At 41.2% G+C, this 17,230-nt stretch overlaps 1 protein-coding gene across 1 annotated transcript in view; it reads left to right on the top strand.

The window, feature by feature from the left end:
* The window catches only part of DENND2B (DENN domain containing 2B), a 174,583-nt gene that overhangs the window by 58,148 nt on the left and 99,205 nt on the right, over positions 1-17,230 (top strand). Inside the window, exon 3 of the mRNA XM_082059499.1 lies at positions 16,328-16,426. Within this exon, the coding sequence (XP_081915625.1) occupies positions 16,353-16,426 (74 nt within the window). The 5' untranslated portion in view covers positions 16,328-16,352. The remainder of the gene's footprint in view (positions 1-16,327; positions 16,427-17,230) is intronic.

Here is a 17,230-nt window from a genome sequence, read left to right as displayed (position 1 = left end):
GTACAGCACTGTTAAATACATAAAATGCAGAAGAAACTGCTCTCTCTTCCCTAAAATTATGTGTAGGGAAAGGATAGACTGATTAATCTCAGCACAGAAAATGCTGGCTGCATAATTGTGCATTAAATCTTTAGTTAGAGATTCGTCATGTGTGAGTGTAGCCATAGTTAGCATCTGAAAGAACTCACTGTCAACATTCTGTTCAGCTTCAGCTACGTTATTCATAGGATTCATTCCTCCCTCCAGCTGTTTCCACAAATTGAAAGATTTTATTTCAGTTTACAAATGCTATTTCCCCATTGTTCATGCCCACAGCTATTTTCCATCCCCAAACATTCATTCCCCCAAGAAAAGAAATACCGACCCTATAAAAGAAGCCATGTGGAGTGATCCTTTGAGGAGAAAGTCCAAAATGGCACAGTATTGGAGTTGCCATCTGCAGAACTTCACCAGCTGGTATTTCTCTGTTGCGTATCTGTGGCTGGGTGGGGATATCAGGCATGGAGCAGAATATGAGTGGGGTGTGTTGTATTACCAAAGGGTTTTCATTTTTTGTTGTGGTTTCAGTTTTCTCATTAAAACTGGAAAGGCCAAAACTTGCTTCTGTGAGAACTGGATGGAGCAATTGCTTGATGTTTTGGTGGTACAGATACAGCGTGAGGAGAATTTGTCACTCACAGAAACTCCAACCGTAGTGGGTTTTTGAGAGGAAGACTGATCGAATGATTAAGAAAATACATATGTCTGGAACAGCAGAGATAATATCTTGAAACTGTGCCATAAAATTAAGATTTCTCTAGAGCCTCACCTGGAGTGTAGCTGTTATGAACATTCAGCTAAATGGAATTTAGTATTTTTCACACCCTTAGACTTTCTAGGATCAGAAAAAGGATCCTTGTCACAACTCTTACATCTAAAACATAGTATGAAGAAAACCCCTTGTATATGGATGTCTTACTATGCTTTCTTCTTTCAGGTTAAACAAGAAAATATTTGTCTGGGTAAAATGAGGTAGGAGTTCAAATTGTCACACATATTAGACACACACCAGAAAACAGAGGCAGTTATTCTGTCAGGAAACTTGCAGGAATCTGTGCTCTGTAGGAACCTCTGAATCCTGATGCATTTATCACGCCTACAAATTTTAAGGCAAATCATCAGTTAAAATATCTCAACCCCAAATTGTCAGATGAGTAGGTAGTCATAAAAGATATTTGAAGTGTATTCATAATCTCACAAATTGTTACCTTTTGGAGTTGCAAAAGGCATTTATTTTGTTCTAGCAGGATGAAATCTGCAGTTAGTCAGCTCTTGCCTGCTGTGCTGTAACACAAATCGCTGTCCTGTATCATTAAAAGTTTCACAGGTATTTTACCTACCTTTTGGAAGACTAGGACTGAGTTTTGAATGAGCTGTAGCCAAGTCTGTGGTATCAACTGGAAACCATGTGGAATTTTGTAATGTGGACTTCATGCCAGACAAAACTGATTCATTTTTGTCTTGAATGTTTAGATTTGTTCATTAATCAAACCCAGGAAAAACTACATTCACATGAAGCTGAAAGTTTTTGCCCAACAGATTTTATAAACCTTAAAGGCTGTATTTGTTTTATGATGATGAAATTTTTAGCAGGAAAGCATTATTTGTAGTCTGTCTGTATACTTTATTCTAGCTACTATACTTACTGGAAGACAAGTTTTGCTTGTGGAGTTTAACAAATTGTTTGTGCAGTATTGTGCATATATAACTGTGCATAACTGCACTATGTATCTGTAATAATGTGTCTGTTCATAGCTGCACATTTTCAATTCTCTGCTTACCAGTATTGGAAAGATCAGTGTGCATGCAAGTGAACTGAAGGAGGAACAGTGAAGAAGTAGGAGACGAGTCTGGGATATGATTTCTTTTCTGTATCATCCTCTGTGAGCAAAGCAGTGTCTGAAACTGAAGTTTAGCTGACAACTGCATAAGCATAAACTCTGAGAAAGCGGAATAGAATTCCGGTTTGCCCTTTCACTAGGTCAACTATGTGTTACGATTGAGCATAACAAAATGTGTTTTGACATTTTTGTTTGTTGGCGAGTTGTGTTGGGAGTAGACAGGTGTGATTCTGAAGGTCAGGTTGATGCAGAGTTACTTTTCTACAGTAGTTGCACTTTAAAAGTGAAAATAAAAGTATTCTTGTGTAGGGATCAGATCCAAATTAGACCTTTGCTGCATTCAGCTTAAATCCATAAGAAAGAAGAGAAGGTATATGAATGCCAGCTTCAGTGCTGGGGTGTACAACACCACCATTTGAAAGTTTGCTCAAATATGGACTCCCATGAGATGGGGAAAGTTTGAGTCAAACTGCGCTGTAGGTGCATTCGCTTTTGGAGTGAGAGAGCAGATGTGTTCAGATAATAGATTTTACACCCTGGACTTGCCTTGAAGAAGATATTTCCATATGGGTGCTATACCAAATTTACCCTACTGTGTGTGGAATGCTCTCTGCTTGGCAGGAGGCCAATACATTCCCTGAAAGGGAGAAGGAGCTGAAATTGTATCTGATTTGAGTGTTAATCTATGTCCCTCAGGCTTATCCTGTGGCTGTTTCTGTGTTGCGAGGGCAATGCTGGATATGCCTTTTCAATGAGATCATTGCAAAATCAAATTGCTATTAAATTATATTTTACTCACAGTTTTGAATTGAGTTAAAGTAGGAACACCAGTGCTGAAACTTTGGGTAGAAATGCTGGTGCTGGAATGAAACTCCAAATGCTGCCCGGATAAAATTAATCATTTCACACAAATATTTCAAGTTCATGTTACGTGTTATAATGTTATTAAACATAAGCAATAGGACGTTACAGCACTGCGGCCAGTCTGAACACAAGAAAGGGGACCCTATTGCTGAGTGCACTGGCTACTTGTTCTTTCATCACACATCCCACTGAATGGAAGGGCAAGGGATCACACTTTCTTCTTGGCATGATTTTGAGGCTGTGTACTCTTGTGCCCTCTCCGGCATTACAGCTGTTAAGACTTGCAGTGCAAGCAGAGAAGTGGGATTTGGGGAGTGTGGATCGCCCATGCAGGGTTCAGCATGGGCACAGTCTGCACCTGGCCGAGTGAGGGGGTCTCAGTTTTAGGGCTCGTCTGGCAGCTCCTGTAGGTCTTGGATTTCTCCAACAAAAGAATGAAATAGTTAAGTCTGTAATGCTGCTCTGCATCAGGTTTACTTCAGCTCCATGGACTGTGAAGAAAGATTGTTCCCTCAGCAGAAGTCACCAGCACAGTGGGTCTGTTCAAGCCTGTATCTGGGAAGATAGTTAGTGCCTTCATTTATGAAATTCCTGTCACAGAAGTGTAAGTTCTTTGGAACAGTGGCTGGTCTCTTGAGACGTCTCTAACATGTCATGTATGCAGCAGTACCTAAATCATTTTCGTAAAAGGCAAGAGGAGAAGCTCTTTCAAATCATCAAATACCCTCTCACAGCCTGGAAAGGTTTAAAAGATATTTGATATGATTCACGGTTTGTTTGTGGGTTTTTGTTTTGCCTCTGTTTAAAACCCCCTCACTCCCTTCTGGCACTGGGAAGGCAGCACACACAGGAGCAGAGCTGGCATGTCTGTGGCTGCTGCCCGGCATCCTTGCGCTGCTGGGGACAGCTGGTGCTCCAGGAAGCCTCAGCAGAAACCCTCTGTTGGCAGCAGCCCCGGTCCATAGTGGTTAGGTGGCTGCAATGAGCTCCAGTGGGTTGAGTGGGTGTTTCGCTGCCTCCTACTACAACGAATGTTAGAACAGGTTTAAATGTTTCCAGTTGTGTCACTGTCTAGTGGTTGGAGGCCGGATGAAAGGAGGTTTATAACACTTATGCTTGTGGTAGCATGTTGAAACTTTCCTTTGATGCAGATGACAAAGGTCAGTGCTGTGGGAGCTGAACTCTTTTCCCAAGAAAAGCGCCTCTTCTGACAGCCACGTACACCTGGGACTGAGCAATAGCTGGGAAGATGCTCTCTACAAATTCACAAACCAGCTTGTAGTAGTAAGGGAAGAAAGCTGATTTACGCAGTAGTTACAGAGGAGCATGGTACCACTTCCTTTGCAATAGATTCAGTTCTTTGTCATTTTAACTTATAAAAATATCCTTTCTAGGAAGAAACAGATCCTTCTCTATTAGATCTTATTGGTGTTTTTTACATTTGTGAAGGGCAACTCTTGGAATTCCTTATGTTTCTTCTAATGGCTTTTCAGTGTTGATTCACACTTTCCTTTTTTGTTTAAGTGTGAAGAGTGAAATTCCAGCAAGGCTGACTTAGTGAAAACTGAATTAGTGTTGATGGCTGGAGAGAAATGTAACTTGATCTTCTGTCTCCAGTGCTTGAATCAGGAACTGAAATAATTGTTCTAAGACCCTGGTGGAGTTGCCAGAAAATGGAGCAGTGCTTCTGCCAGATAGTCACTGCAGAAGTGCCAGACATTCCTCCCCTCTTTGAGCTTGTGAGTGTGTATATTTGAGAAGGAAAATACACGCAGGCAGTGGGGAAATGAAATGCTTTTCTCCCTTAGATGCTTGCTGAGCATGCAGTGCCGTGGCAGCCACTGAGAGTGTATTGGTGTGTGACGGCTGGCAAGGGGTGTAGGCACAAAGACTTGAGCGCATGAGTTTTTTCCCTGATTTTCTCTGTTGAGCAGTGGCATTGCTCACTCTGTTGCAGGGCTTGACAGAGGATGTGAGGTAAAGCCACCAGCAGTGGGACTGAAGGGCACATTGCACAGCAAGAGGAGCTAGTTCAGTCCCTGAAGAAGTCATAGCTCACTGGAAGAGATGATGTTGTCTGCCAGCTACTAAGCCCAGCTGCACTGGTTAATGATTCCTGCTTTTAATTGGAACCATTGTGCACTACTATAGCCCTGCCTTGTGGGAGCTGCTGGTGCAATAAATCTTAATTTTTCCATATTAGAAAGTTGCGTTCTTTGGGGATTTTAAAAAGTCTTGGGCTTCTTTTGCTCCCCCCTTCGCCCCCCCTCCCCTGTTGCTATAGCTACTATAATTTTTGTTAACAAAGGCAATATGAAGTAGTTTGCTGTGCTTAGTTTATGTTATTGTGATTCTGGTATAGCTGCCAATATTCCCTCCATCCTTTCTCCTCTCCCCTCTTCCCCCCCACCCTGAGTCAATTCTCTAAAGAAACTGCAGGAGTCTGGGAACTGCTGCTCTCCTGCAGTCACTGCAAGGCTGTATGTGCATGGGGGGATGAGGCTTCTACTCGTGCATTAGGGACTCAAAATCTTGAGTTTGCATTTGGGTTTGGGCTTGTGTATTGAATGAGCAGCTACTCAGAGTTTGGCTACTTCCCACACTCATGGAGTTCGACCCACTTTGCAAGACAGCAGGAGTTTCTGTCTCTTTCAGTGAAGTCTCATGTTAGGTTACCACAGTATCTCAAATCCACTTTTCTTGAAGTATCTTTGGGAAAATTCAAAGTTTATTCCATGAAGTAAATTTTAGCCATGGAAAGAAAATGGCCCTGAGCATGAGGAAAGATGGGCTGCTTTCTCTGGGGGACACAGAGCACATTCCCAGCATGGCGGGGAAAGAAGGGGAGTGTATTTCTCTTCCCTCCTGGTGTTTCTTATTGCCTTTGTTTCCTTCTAAATATCTCTTCACTTCTTTGTTTCCCACCTGTGTTCTTCTGACACACTGTGTTACCTATCCTTCATCTCACCCTTTTTCTACCAGTCTTCAACTCTACCAATGTTTGTTCGGTCCCCACCCTCCTCCCTGTTTCTGCTGTAGTGTTCTTCCTCTGTTTCAGCGGTGTGCCCAGGAGGAAGGTTGAGGTTCACTCATTTTGCTGGCACCACACTTCTGTCCCATGGTTCTTTTGTTTGTTCAGCCATCTGAGGTGGAAGATGGAACTTAGGCAGGTGGGACATGGATTGCACCCTCCTGGTCAGCCCGCTTGTGCCCTGCTGTGGCTCATCATCCTAGGAACACAGGGGGCTTGGTTTTATTGCTTTGGCTTAGAACATGTAGAGTTTGAAGGAGAGGGAGGCAATATGCAAGAGGTTCATACAGATGAAGGGAATCGGAATCAGAAAGCCACCATGCACAAAACGGGTGCTCGTTGCCGTGAGCGATCCCAGTTTGCAAGAAGGCAGCCACGGCAGATAGGAGAGGGTGGGCTTGGTGTCAGCAGAATCTGGTGAGGAATGGCTTGTCTCTGATGCTGATGTGTTTACCATTGGTGAGAACCACATGTCTGGACCCCACCATGTTTCTGGAGAACTTGAACTTGCTAAAGAACATGTCCTCACTGCTTGTGTGTGAGCTAAGTCATAAGGTTACTCATGGTTCATTGGTAGAGCAGTGATATTTGGAGAGATCAAACCATAGATTTCCGGAGTAGAAAAAATAGGAGCAACCCTGGGAAAATGGGCCACTCAACCAGATGCCAGAATGTGGGCAATGAGTTTTACTCCCTGGCACTGAATTTGATGGTCTTGCCTCTATGGAGCTTTTCTAAGACTACAAAAGAAATCCTTGTCGGAGCTGAAACACAGCTCAGGCTCCTGTGTCCTGCAGATGTTGTTTTAAGTGTAAGAACATAATTTCTAAATGTAAACAGATACCTCTCCTGAATGGTTCTTGCACAAATGCCTAATACAAACAATAGACTTGCTTGCCATCCCATTTGCTGCTGATAATGCCTGCGTTCAGGGTCACTTCTGGATGGACTTTGGATACAGGGGAATTAAGATCTTCTGTGTGCCTTTCTACAGATTCCCTGGGTAACTGCCAAGAACAAAAGAGAAAGACTCAAGGTTGTTCTCATCTTTTTGTAAAAGCCAAGACAGTTTTGGCTAATATTTTTTATTTACGTCCATGAAGTCTCCAGGCAGTTCCTCATCCTCCCAGGATGCTTTATATCATCACATTGAGTCAGTCCATCCAAATTAAGAGTTGCTTCACTAGAAGCGCTCGCGTTGGCAGCTGAGCTATCACAGACATGCCCTGCTTCTTGGAGATACTGACTCAGAACAGTAACACAGTTATTAGAACATACTGATCTAAACAGAAGGAGATTCACAGTAACACCACATATCATTTCTTGACCTTATTGAGGAAGTGGTATCAAAGATTTTCCATTGCAGCTTGAAACTTAAAACAACACTTTGTGATAATGTTAGCTTACCTTCTACTTATACTGATGAATTTAGTTTTCTTTTAGTGCATATTAAAGTCAAAGGTCTTTGTGCAGTATAGCATCAGTAGTTGCCATCAGTTACCTCCACTAAAGACCTCTATTTATCAATCCTCCTGACGGTCATGAGGCATAGAATCATACAACCACAGAATGGTTTGGGTTGGAAGGGACCTTAAAGATCATCTAGCTCCAACCTCCCTGCCATGGGCAGGGACACCTTCCACTAGACTATCCATTCCATATCCTTCTTCAGACGCTGCTTGCCACCTTCCTCTGAAGTTAGTTTTCCTTAGTGTTCACTTAGTGAAGTTAGTGTTCCTTACAGCCTTCTCTGGGAGCACAGCACTGTTTGGATCTCTGTACAAACTTGGTCCTTAAATGATCTTAGATTTTCTTCTGCTCCTGTTAACCATCTTGCCCATTTCCTTCCACTCAACATCGGGGAAAAGCGGTTACACACACTGGATGCTGATCAAGGGCTTTTGCTTCATTGCTCTGACTCGAACAATGCAACCACTTTGTTTCTCTCTCCATTTACAGCCAGGGCCAGCATACTGAGGGTCACCTCATCTTCTAGCGAAGCAAGCTTGAACCTGAATACTCAGTGTGGCAAGTGACCTAACCTGCCTCACTGATTTGGGAATAACATTTTCATCAGTCCTTGTTTGTTTTTTTATTTCTCATATTGATGCTGTGTTTGCTTTCCCACTAAGACCTCCTTTTTAAATTTTTTAAAATTTATTTTTCTCTTCCTCCCTCTGCAGATCTATCTTCCTTTTTATTATTATTATTATTATTATTATATTTTTTTTTTCTTTTTTTTTCCCCAGACCATTTCCTCTTCTTGCTGCTTACTCCCTCAAGGGAGGAGAGCCAGGACGAGCTACAAATCTGTTTGTCCCTCTTCCCTCCCTTCCATCACTGATCATTTGTCTGTGTGAGAGTTGGAAGCAAAGTGTCTCCCAGACCATCCTGGCCTTGGGTTGCTGTCTTTCCTCCTCTCTGCTCTCAGGAGTGTCTCTGCCGGAGTCTGAGACAAGCATACTAAAAGTAGTCTCCTGGCATTCTGAAAATAGTGCCACCGGCTACAGTGGCCACACTGGCCATTTAAACCCTTAGAGCTCCGTGCTTTTCTCAGTGTCATTGTTTCCCACGTGGTCACAGATAGTTGGTTGCACAATGAAAGGCTATTTCAAGGGTCTTCATGCTTTGTGAGTGTCAACTTCATTGCTGTGTCTCAGGATGTGGGAGAAGCAGCTCAAGGTTCGGTTTGTGCATGCAGTGGGAAGCCAGGTTATTAATTTATAGTTCACTGCCTGCTCTGAGATAATTCTAACTCCCAAGCATCCCCTTATACAAGCTAATTCAGAAAGTGTGTTACCATCCCGAACATCTGCATGCAGAGTTCATACGAAGCATTTAGGATGCTGTGAATTCTCCTCTGTATACAGACAAATTCTGACTTGTATCTGCTTTGTGGAGTAGGAATTGAGAAATGAAAATCAAGGTAATTTATCTACACTGGAGAGTTAATTCAGGTTTAAAGTACAATGTAATAGAGATCTTGTTAGGCCACTCTCCATACTTCAGACTTTATTGGATAGCACAAATTGCTTCTAGAAAAGATGTCCATACACAGACATAGTCAGGAAATAGCTCAACCAGCATAACTCGAGCCATTTACCCAGTGACTCATAAGAAATGTATGGCAAAATGAAGACTGAATCCATCTCTCTAAAGTCTCTGTGCAGCTGCATTAAGATTCACCTTCCTCCCATCATGAGGTATTAAAACCTTGTACGAGGCATACAACTTCTACTAATTTTGCAGTTTGCACTGTAGTGGTGCTCTGAGTGGAGGCACGTGAGCCTGGCAGGAAGGAAGGGAGCTGTGCTGACAACACCGGGGACAGCAGCGTGCTCTGTACTATGGCTGTGACCCGTGTTTTGCCTCACATGATGCTGTAATGAATCAAAACCTACAGTATTTGCGAAGTCAGGATGCTGCTCAGCTGCCCAGCAGACTTTGTCAGCCAGCCTTGGGGTGAGGAAGGTTCAGTCTTCAGTGTCAGCTCAACAGGGAAGTTCCTTTTAGGACTCCCTTAGACTTTCAGCTCGGTTTATTCACTGTCTCCCCTGCAGCCTTTGCTCCCAGGCACTCTGTACTGAGCAGTGAACTGTGCTTTGTATTGCCATGTTTTTAGGGACTGGTGACATCCTGTGGGAAATAGCAAAGGCCAGTCTATTTTCTCATTTCTCATATTCTTTGTGATGCAAAGAAATATTAATGAAAAATAACCTTGGTTCCTTAAAGCTAATCTACTGTCATCCCTAGCAAAACTATATATTTTGTGTCACAAGAAACAGTTCGATATTGTACAAATGATATTGATGTTGTAATTAAAGGATTGTGACTTAATTGAGGAATAAGCAACAGGAATAGGTGGGCTCCTGAGACATGAATGAGTGTTTTTATGCAAATATCCCAAGGATGAAGGGAAAAGGCAAAGGAAGGATAATACCGAGGAACTGATATATGTTAGGCACAGTCTGTAAGTAGGCGGTTTTCATAGCGATGTCTGGTCTTCATGGAAATGTTTGTTGCAAAGGCCAACGTATATACGCCTATGATTGTTTTGTGCTAAGCCGTTATTGCAAAATGCAATTACTAAGGGTTTTCAACAAATCAGTGAATCATTAAGTTTATTATAGGGCTTTTAGAGAGGATTTACCAGATTGTGACTGACACTCAAATGCAGCAGAAGGAAACCAGAAGTCACTTTTCTGTAGTAAAGCCTGAGCCAGATCTGAGGCACACACATATTTTCCTTGCTGAAGCCACATGAGGGTAATGTAGATGCTTTGCATCTAAAACCAAATTTGATTGTATGAAATCTGAGAGCTTGTGTTACAACAAATATATTAGTTTCTGCTGCGTTCATATCAGAGATGTCTTTGTGAATGTTTTTTACTCTTTTTGCCTTTTTGTTCTCAAAAAATTAAAAGTAAAAATGGCTTGCGTGTTCGCAAGGGCAAAATTGTATTTTATACACTGTAGGAACATTTAGAGTCATGTCCACAATCAAAAAGATTTCTCTCTTAAAGAGAAAGCACGCAAATTTAGTTTTATGTAACACACAGTTTGAAGGCACTTTTAAGGTATGTTTTCCTGACAGTCTTGAAGAACCCAAATGAATGGCTGAAAATCAGCCTCACCGAAAGGAAAATAAAACAAAACAAAACAAAACAAACAAGAACAAACAAAGAGAAACAACAAAAAGCCCCCCCTCCAACAACAACCTAAAATGGTTAGTTTTCAGATGAATCAGTTAGCTGAACCAGATAGCTGTATAAGTGATGGGGTGAGATGAGAATGCGTGGCTGGCGTAGGCATGAGAAAATAAAACCGTAGCATTTCAGATTGCCATCAGCTTTGATGGCAGGATGAGGGTGTGTTTCATAACTGGCTAAAGCCATGAGAGTTCACACTTCCACCAAAATGTATAGTTAAGTTTCCTCTGAGCTCCTAATAATACCAGCTAAACTGTCCTGTTAAATATTGTAAACTCCTTCTGCCCCGATGTCTCAAATCAAGACAGTTGAGCTTGAACTAGTCAATGTATTTTTAAAAATGCAAACCTGTTCTTCAGCCCACACAGGGAAATACTGACTGCTGATTCAATAGCAGCCATTTATTTTTTGTTAATGTCTCCATCTCACTTCCCTGGGCAGCAGTCGCTTTTAAAGGAGCCTTCAGCTTATTCCAGTTTGTTTTGTCAATAAATGTGAACTTGTTGTATTCAGTAAGAGCTCTTTAAGCACTCATGTAGCACAAAGGAGCAGGTAGAAGTCACAGTGAGGTTACTTCTCTGCTGGTACAGCAATTGCTGTGATTTAGCTATATTGGAAGAAAGTCTTGTATAGGCTATTAGCTAGGGGAAAAGCAGCTATTGGTGACTGTACTAGACGTGGCACAAATTAATATGTCTTTCGCGTATGCAGAAAGGGAGAAAGATTCAGTCCAAAGCCTGGATTCAGTCCAGATTCTTCAGCTGAGATGCAATTCCAGTGATGTAAGAGAGCAAAGAACAAACAAAACCTTATTGGTCCTTTTTAATACTGAAGCAAGATAAAGCAAACACTGTGCCAGAAAGTTCCCATAATTATATTCAGAGTTTTTTTCAAATACAATGGACCCTCCATAGTCTGAGAAACATGGTCACCCTAATATTAGTGAAAATTACTACATGAAAGATAAATGAATCTGCACAGTAGCATTGATGTCTTTGATTTTCATGTTGTTTTCCTTCCATTTTGAAGCTGTGATTACCCGAGCAGTGTTAAAGGTAATAGAAGAGGTCAGTGTTGGATTCTTAACACAATTTAGACATGAGTTTTGGACAGCAGTGCATTTCAAGTGAAATGTGTTCTCTCCACCAGGTGTTGCCCATTTTCAATTCAAGGGAAAAAAAACAGCTCGAGGGAAGAGAAATGAAGTAATAAGAAGGTAAAGAAGGGGGAGGGAGAGAGAACGAGGAAGGCGTGAAATAGGCAAGTGCAAGAATATCAGAAGGGAAAGGTATTTTAGGTGGTAGAGAAGTAGGAGAGGAGGGCGGGGGGTGAGTGGAGAGCTGTCCTTGCTGTAGGCAGCATGCCAGCTTTTTACCTGCGTGGCTCTGCAGCCCTCCAGTTAACCTGCCAGTTACCAGAGGGCGTCACTTCTTTCCCCTCCAGTAAGTGCTGCAACATCATTTTCTTAGTGGCATCAGTTTTGGTTCAGTGGAGACTTAATTGCTGAGAGAGTGTGTTGGCATTACAAGGTTGCAATGACAACTAAGTCCAGCTCTGCTGTTGGTTATCCTAGGGAGCTTGTGCTGGAAGTAAACTTGTCACCTAGCTGTGACAGCCTAGCAGAGAAGACTGTTCATTTACTTGGTTTGAACCAGGCTGTCTGTGGATTGTAGGGAGGGAAACCGGATGAGATTGCGAAGTTAATGCCAGTTAAAATCTGTGCCTTTTGCGGTGTCATAAAGGTGAGAAGTTTGTCAAACCCTCATCCTTTGGCTCTGTTATCCACAAACATTGTCACTTGCTCTCAATTAGGAACTTGGATATATGTAGCTGTGTGAATGGCTTGATCTTGTTTTCTCACTTAGTGATTACTCTCGAGCATTATATGGCTCAGGCATGTACACACTGCTGACAGCACAAGGTCTGTTTCTCCAGTCTTTAGGAGTTAATTAAGAATTTAGTTAATTCTTGCATCTTGCAAGAAGCCTATTGATGTGATCATACTTAGTCTATCTGTGTGCTGTAAAGACTAAACTTGGGATTAAATAGTTAAATTAATACTTTCTGAATATCTCCATGCCCCTGCTGAACAGATCATATAGCTCTTCATGGTAGTTTGTATGGTATTGCATGGCTGAACTTACAGTGGCCCAGCTTAGAGAACAGGTATACCTGATAAAAGCAGGTCTAACATTCTTTGGAGTCTCCACAGGTAGAAATCTTTAAAGATTTTGTTGGACTTTCCAGTTCATCAGAACTGACATTGTTCTGGGAGGACATAATTACATAATTACCTGTTTTACTGGAAGGGAATAGGCAAATTGCCACAAAGTTAAGCCATAAACAAAAGTTTAGCTATACGACACCACTTGAGATGTGGGCAAGATTTCCTTAAAGCACTCAGAAAAGCCTATTAATGTTTTAAACTGACTTTTCAATGCTAGAGGAACAGCTTGCACTGTAGTGGGGCTGAGAGTGGGTTCTTCCAAAGTGCTGGGATGCTTTAGAAAATTAAGAATAATTTTAACTGGTAGTGGGGAGTAGCAAAGGATTTACACCTCCCCTATTAACACCTGTTAATGGAAATAAAGATTCAATGATGTCACAAGGTCCACACTAGCACAAAGTGTGATGGTTTTCGGTGCCTCGTCTGTCCATAAAACAAACTCCAGGCTATGCTTTTATTTTGGAAGTGGAAGGAAACCCTTAAGGGAAGGGAGAAGCTCCATAATGGATATTCTGTCATTGGGTGTTCCTGCAATGATAAAAATCTGTTAGGAAATATCTGCATTGCAGCAGCCATTTTCAGTCAGGATGGTGAACCTGGCCTTGTACTAGCAGCACATCCCATGTTGCCATCACACCATTTTTTATGTTTGCCTGTTCTTTCCTCTTTGGTCACGCCAAATGGTTTGTGGAGGTTTTAGACAAAATGGATGTAATAATGAAGAAGGTCCGGATTCTCCCATCTGGGTACATTGAATTACCAATTTGAGAGTTGTCCTAGTGAAATTAGTGAGACCGTGTCTAGAGTAAAGCACAAATTATGGCTCAGTAAGGGTTTCAGAGTAACTCATTACACTTACAGACAAAACAGAATTCTGCATTTTTAGGCAAAGTGTAGTCAGATGGTTAACTAAGCAATGTGGGATCTGTGTGACATGACTATTTTTGGAATTGTTGTTAAGTTTGTCACAATACTTGAGACATTTTGGTTTTCATTGCTTTGTGAAGAATAATTTGTAAATACTGTGATGGAAAATGCTCTCACACAAGCCCAAGGGATGTGATTCTTAGCATACAATGATTCATATAAACTCGCAGGGCTGTCAAACTCATTCAAAGGCTCTGAAGTAACATGCTACATGACCATAAAATTTAGTTTAGTCTTCATCTCTGTTTTTGTTTTAGTGTGGTGCTTTTTTTTCTGCCATGTTCACATTATTTGGATTTTTTTCTGCATATGGTGGGATGATACCAGCATCACCTGCAGTAAATATTAATGCGAAATAGATGTTAGAGAAAAAATGCATAGGAAAGTCAGTTGATATCATCATATATACCAGAGTCTCAACTGCATGGGAGGAAACACACATCATCAAATTTGACACATCTTGTGAAATTGTGTTTTAGAACGCAGTTCCTCTTTTGCTGAAAACAAACCAGTTTGATCTATTTGACACCTAAGGTGGCTTTGAAAGGGGAGGTTTAAATAATCACTTCAAAAAATATTGACCATCGTGATTGTTATTAAATTTTGATGTACAATTATATACACCTTTTTTTTTTTTTTAATTGGGTTTTTGGTATGGGAAAAGCGGACTCTCAGAAAACAACAACATAAAAGCACACTTTATTTTTATGTGCTAAGTCAGTATCCCATATTTTTGAGGGTCCCTTCAGCTTATTTTGTTCTTGAAGAGAAAAGCAAATATTGGAAAATGAATGTAGCACATACATGCTAACAGTTGTTTTTCACCTTATGCCACAGTTGTATCTCTTATTTTCTCACTTTAATAAGTGATTTAGACATATTTAACATAGTAAAAATATTGAACTGGTGAGTGGAAAACATTTAAAAAGCTGCTGGCTCCCTGTGGAATGTACAGTCCTAGAAAGCTTGGCCAGCATCAGCGGGTTTCCTTTCTTTTCCCAAGCAAACCCTTTTCCAGTCGGAACAGGCAGTTCTTTAGCAGTCTGTTATCTTGATAATGTAACACTAATAATAACAGCGAGACACTGGAGGAATCTGGGGAGCTTCAGTGCAGAAAAAATGTTACCAACTGAGAAAAAAGTCTCCACTTAATCTGGGAAAATTGATACAAGGCAATTGGAGAAGGACAAGTGGACCTGGATTCTGTGGTCAGCATGACTGAATCTGCCTCCTGAGCTGCAATCTGTAGATTTTCTGACCTTATTTATGGCAGAATCATTTGGAATTCAGTGGTTTAGAGAACATCCTCTTCACCACGATGAGTCTGTTAGTACAAGGATTTTGTATGTTGTCAGTACCCAGCTTACTTTTCAGCATCACATTACAGTTGGCTTCTCAAGCAGTCGGGACTTAATGTGGGTTTGAGTGAACAAGACATTTGTAATACTCCTTATTTTTGCATTAGCTGTGCCATTAATGGTCATAAAAATTGGTAGTTCTGGTCAGACCCCGGGGGGCAGTGCTGCAAACCATGGTAGATATTTTAGCCTATAAACTAAGCAGTATCTTGGAAACCACCCAGAGCACATGCCAGCAGAGCCACAGAACCCTTGATAAATAACTCCTCTAGCATCAGGTGGAATAAGTACTGTTCTGTTTCTGTCACAAAGGATTCTGCTGGCACGTTAGAAACCTTATCATGACATGAAAGTACATTTTCTCCCTCATTTTGCAAAATATTTCTCAAGTGATTACAGTGACAGAGGAAATTGCCACAAAGAGCTGTGCTCTACACCAGAGAAACATGGGGTATAGTCACTAGACGGGTATGATGTTATCGGTTACTACTTTTACATCTTTGGGATTAGATCCTGGCCTGTATTTGTATCACTATATTCTCCGTTCAGCCTCAACATGACATTGCTATTAAGATAATGGGATGAAGGCAAATTAAGTCACGGTAGCATTACAGAAGTAAGGCCCATCTTTGGGGCACTTAACTAGACATATAGGGCTTTTACCACAATTGAAATTTAATATACAGCTTTTGGGTTGTTACCAAATTACTAGGAAACACCTAGATATTATTAATGATTCTTTATCTTACCTAAGGTCTTAAAAGTTTCCTAAGATAGTTTTACTTAAAGAATCTTGTAGTTAATAGAGAAAACCATCTGTAGATATTTTCATACCACAAGCAGATTTGAAAATTATATTCAAGATATTTGCTATTGAATATAATATTAGAAAATATTTCTGTAATAGAGCTGCATTTTAAAATTGAGAAAAGTTTTTTAGTTCCTCGGAATAGCTTTTGTGTGGCCAAAATTCCAGTCATTACTATGGTATTTGCAAGCATCACACTTACTGGGTTCTCCTTGTACACTGATGGATGGAAGAATCACCCCAAACCTGTGAACTTGGTATTAAGCTGTGTTCATCAGAGATGCCAGAAACTGAAGCACACACCTAATTCCCATAAGATATTTCCCTTTATAACACTGGGCTCTGATAAACTTGGCTATGAATGTAAAAGAGCAGCAGCAGAGAGGTAGGGTTTAGATATTCAGGATCATAACTAGACTGCATTTCATGGACTCTGCTTTTATGCAGCATAGTACTTCTAGCAGTCTTGAAGGTTAATTGTCATTTGAGCTTGTTGAAAATTAACTGACTTTTCTTCTCACAGATATCCACATTTCTAGAAAGCAGAAATGACTGCCAACAAGAATGCCAGTGTCAACAGCAGAGCTGGAGGGAGTAAAGTGCCTCAGGACACCCTGGATAGGTAAGCGGTGAGCTGCAAGCTATGTAGAGTAAGAGAACGGTTTGTCTGTGTTTGGGACAAAATCTTTGTTCAAAGGTAGGTGACCTCTGTTCTGACACAGAAAGATCTTTTCCGGACTGAGAGAAGTTTTTGTAGGGATTGGAGGAACCGAAGTATGAGAAAAGGTCTGCTTCTGGCATATTTCTCTTGAGCCATTGTGTTTGCTGGCTGGTTTTGATGAAAGTGATGGCAAGGAAGGACTTCTGTGGAAGGCACTGTGTACGCCTCAGGAGGTTTGGACTAAGTTTCTTGGCTATATGACTGTGTGTAAGCTTTTCTCCATTGCCAATCTCCAGTTTGTATTTTGTATTGGTTTCTGTCACATTTTTTCTGCTGTATCTGCCTTGATAGGCAGTGGACAGAGACTGCTTCCTGTTGCAGGTCAGGCAGCAAGTGTGAAAGGGCTGAACGTAAAGTACAGGGCTTATCTCTGTTGTTTTACTTATTTGTCCTCCTTTCTGTAGCATTTAAGTAATTTACAAAATAGATGAACTTTATCATTCACAGCTAGGGCAAAAGTGTAGCCAAGGACACCTGGAGTCCCCAGGCATGGCAATCCAGAGGGAATCAGTCTGTTTAGACTAAACCAGACAACAAAGTGCACTTGCAAGTTTGTGCGTGTTTACTTGTGGCTAAGAAACACTATCCTGTAGATAACAGATACCTCTCACTCATGAACTAGTACAGTGAAATGGCAACAAGGGTAGAGTCAGTTATTGCTCCCTTGCCCTTCAGTTTACACTGATCAAAGGCTGTGTTTTGAGG

Source organism: Streptopelia decaocto (genome assembly GCF_964273445.1).
Source record: "Streptopelia decaocto genome assembly, chromosome: 7".
In the NCBI taxonomy this organism is placed as follows: domain Eukaryota; kingdom Metazoa; phylum Chordata; class Aves; order Columbiformes; family Columbidae; genus Streptopelia; species Streptopelia decaocto.
This window is presented reverse-complemented; position numbering and strand designations above follow the sequence as displayed.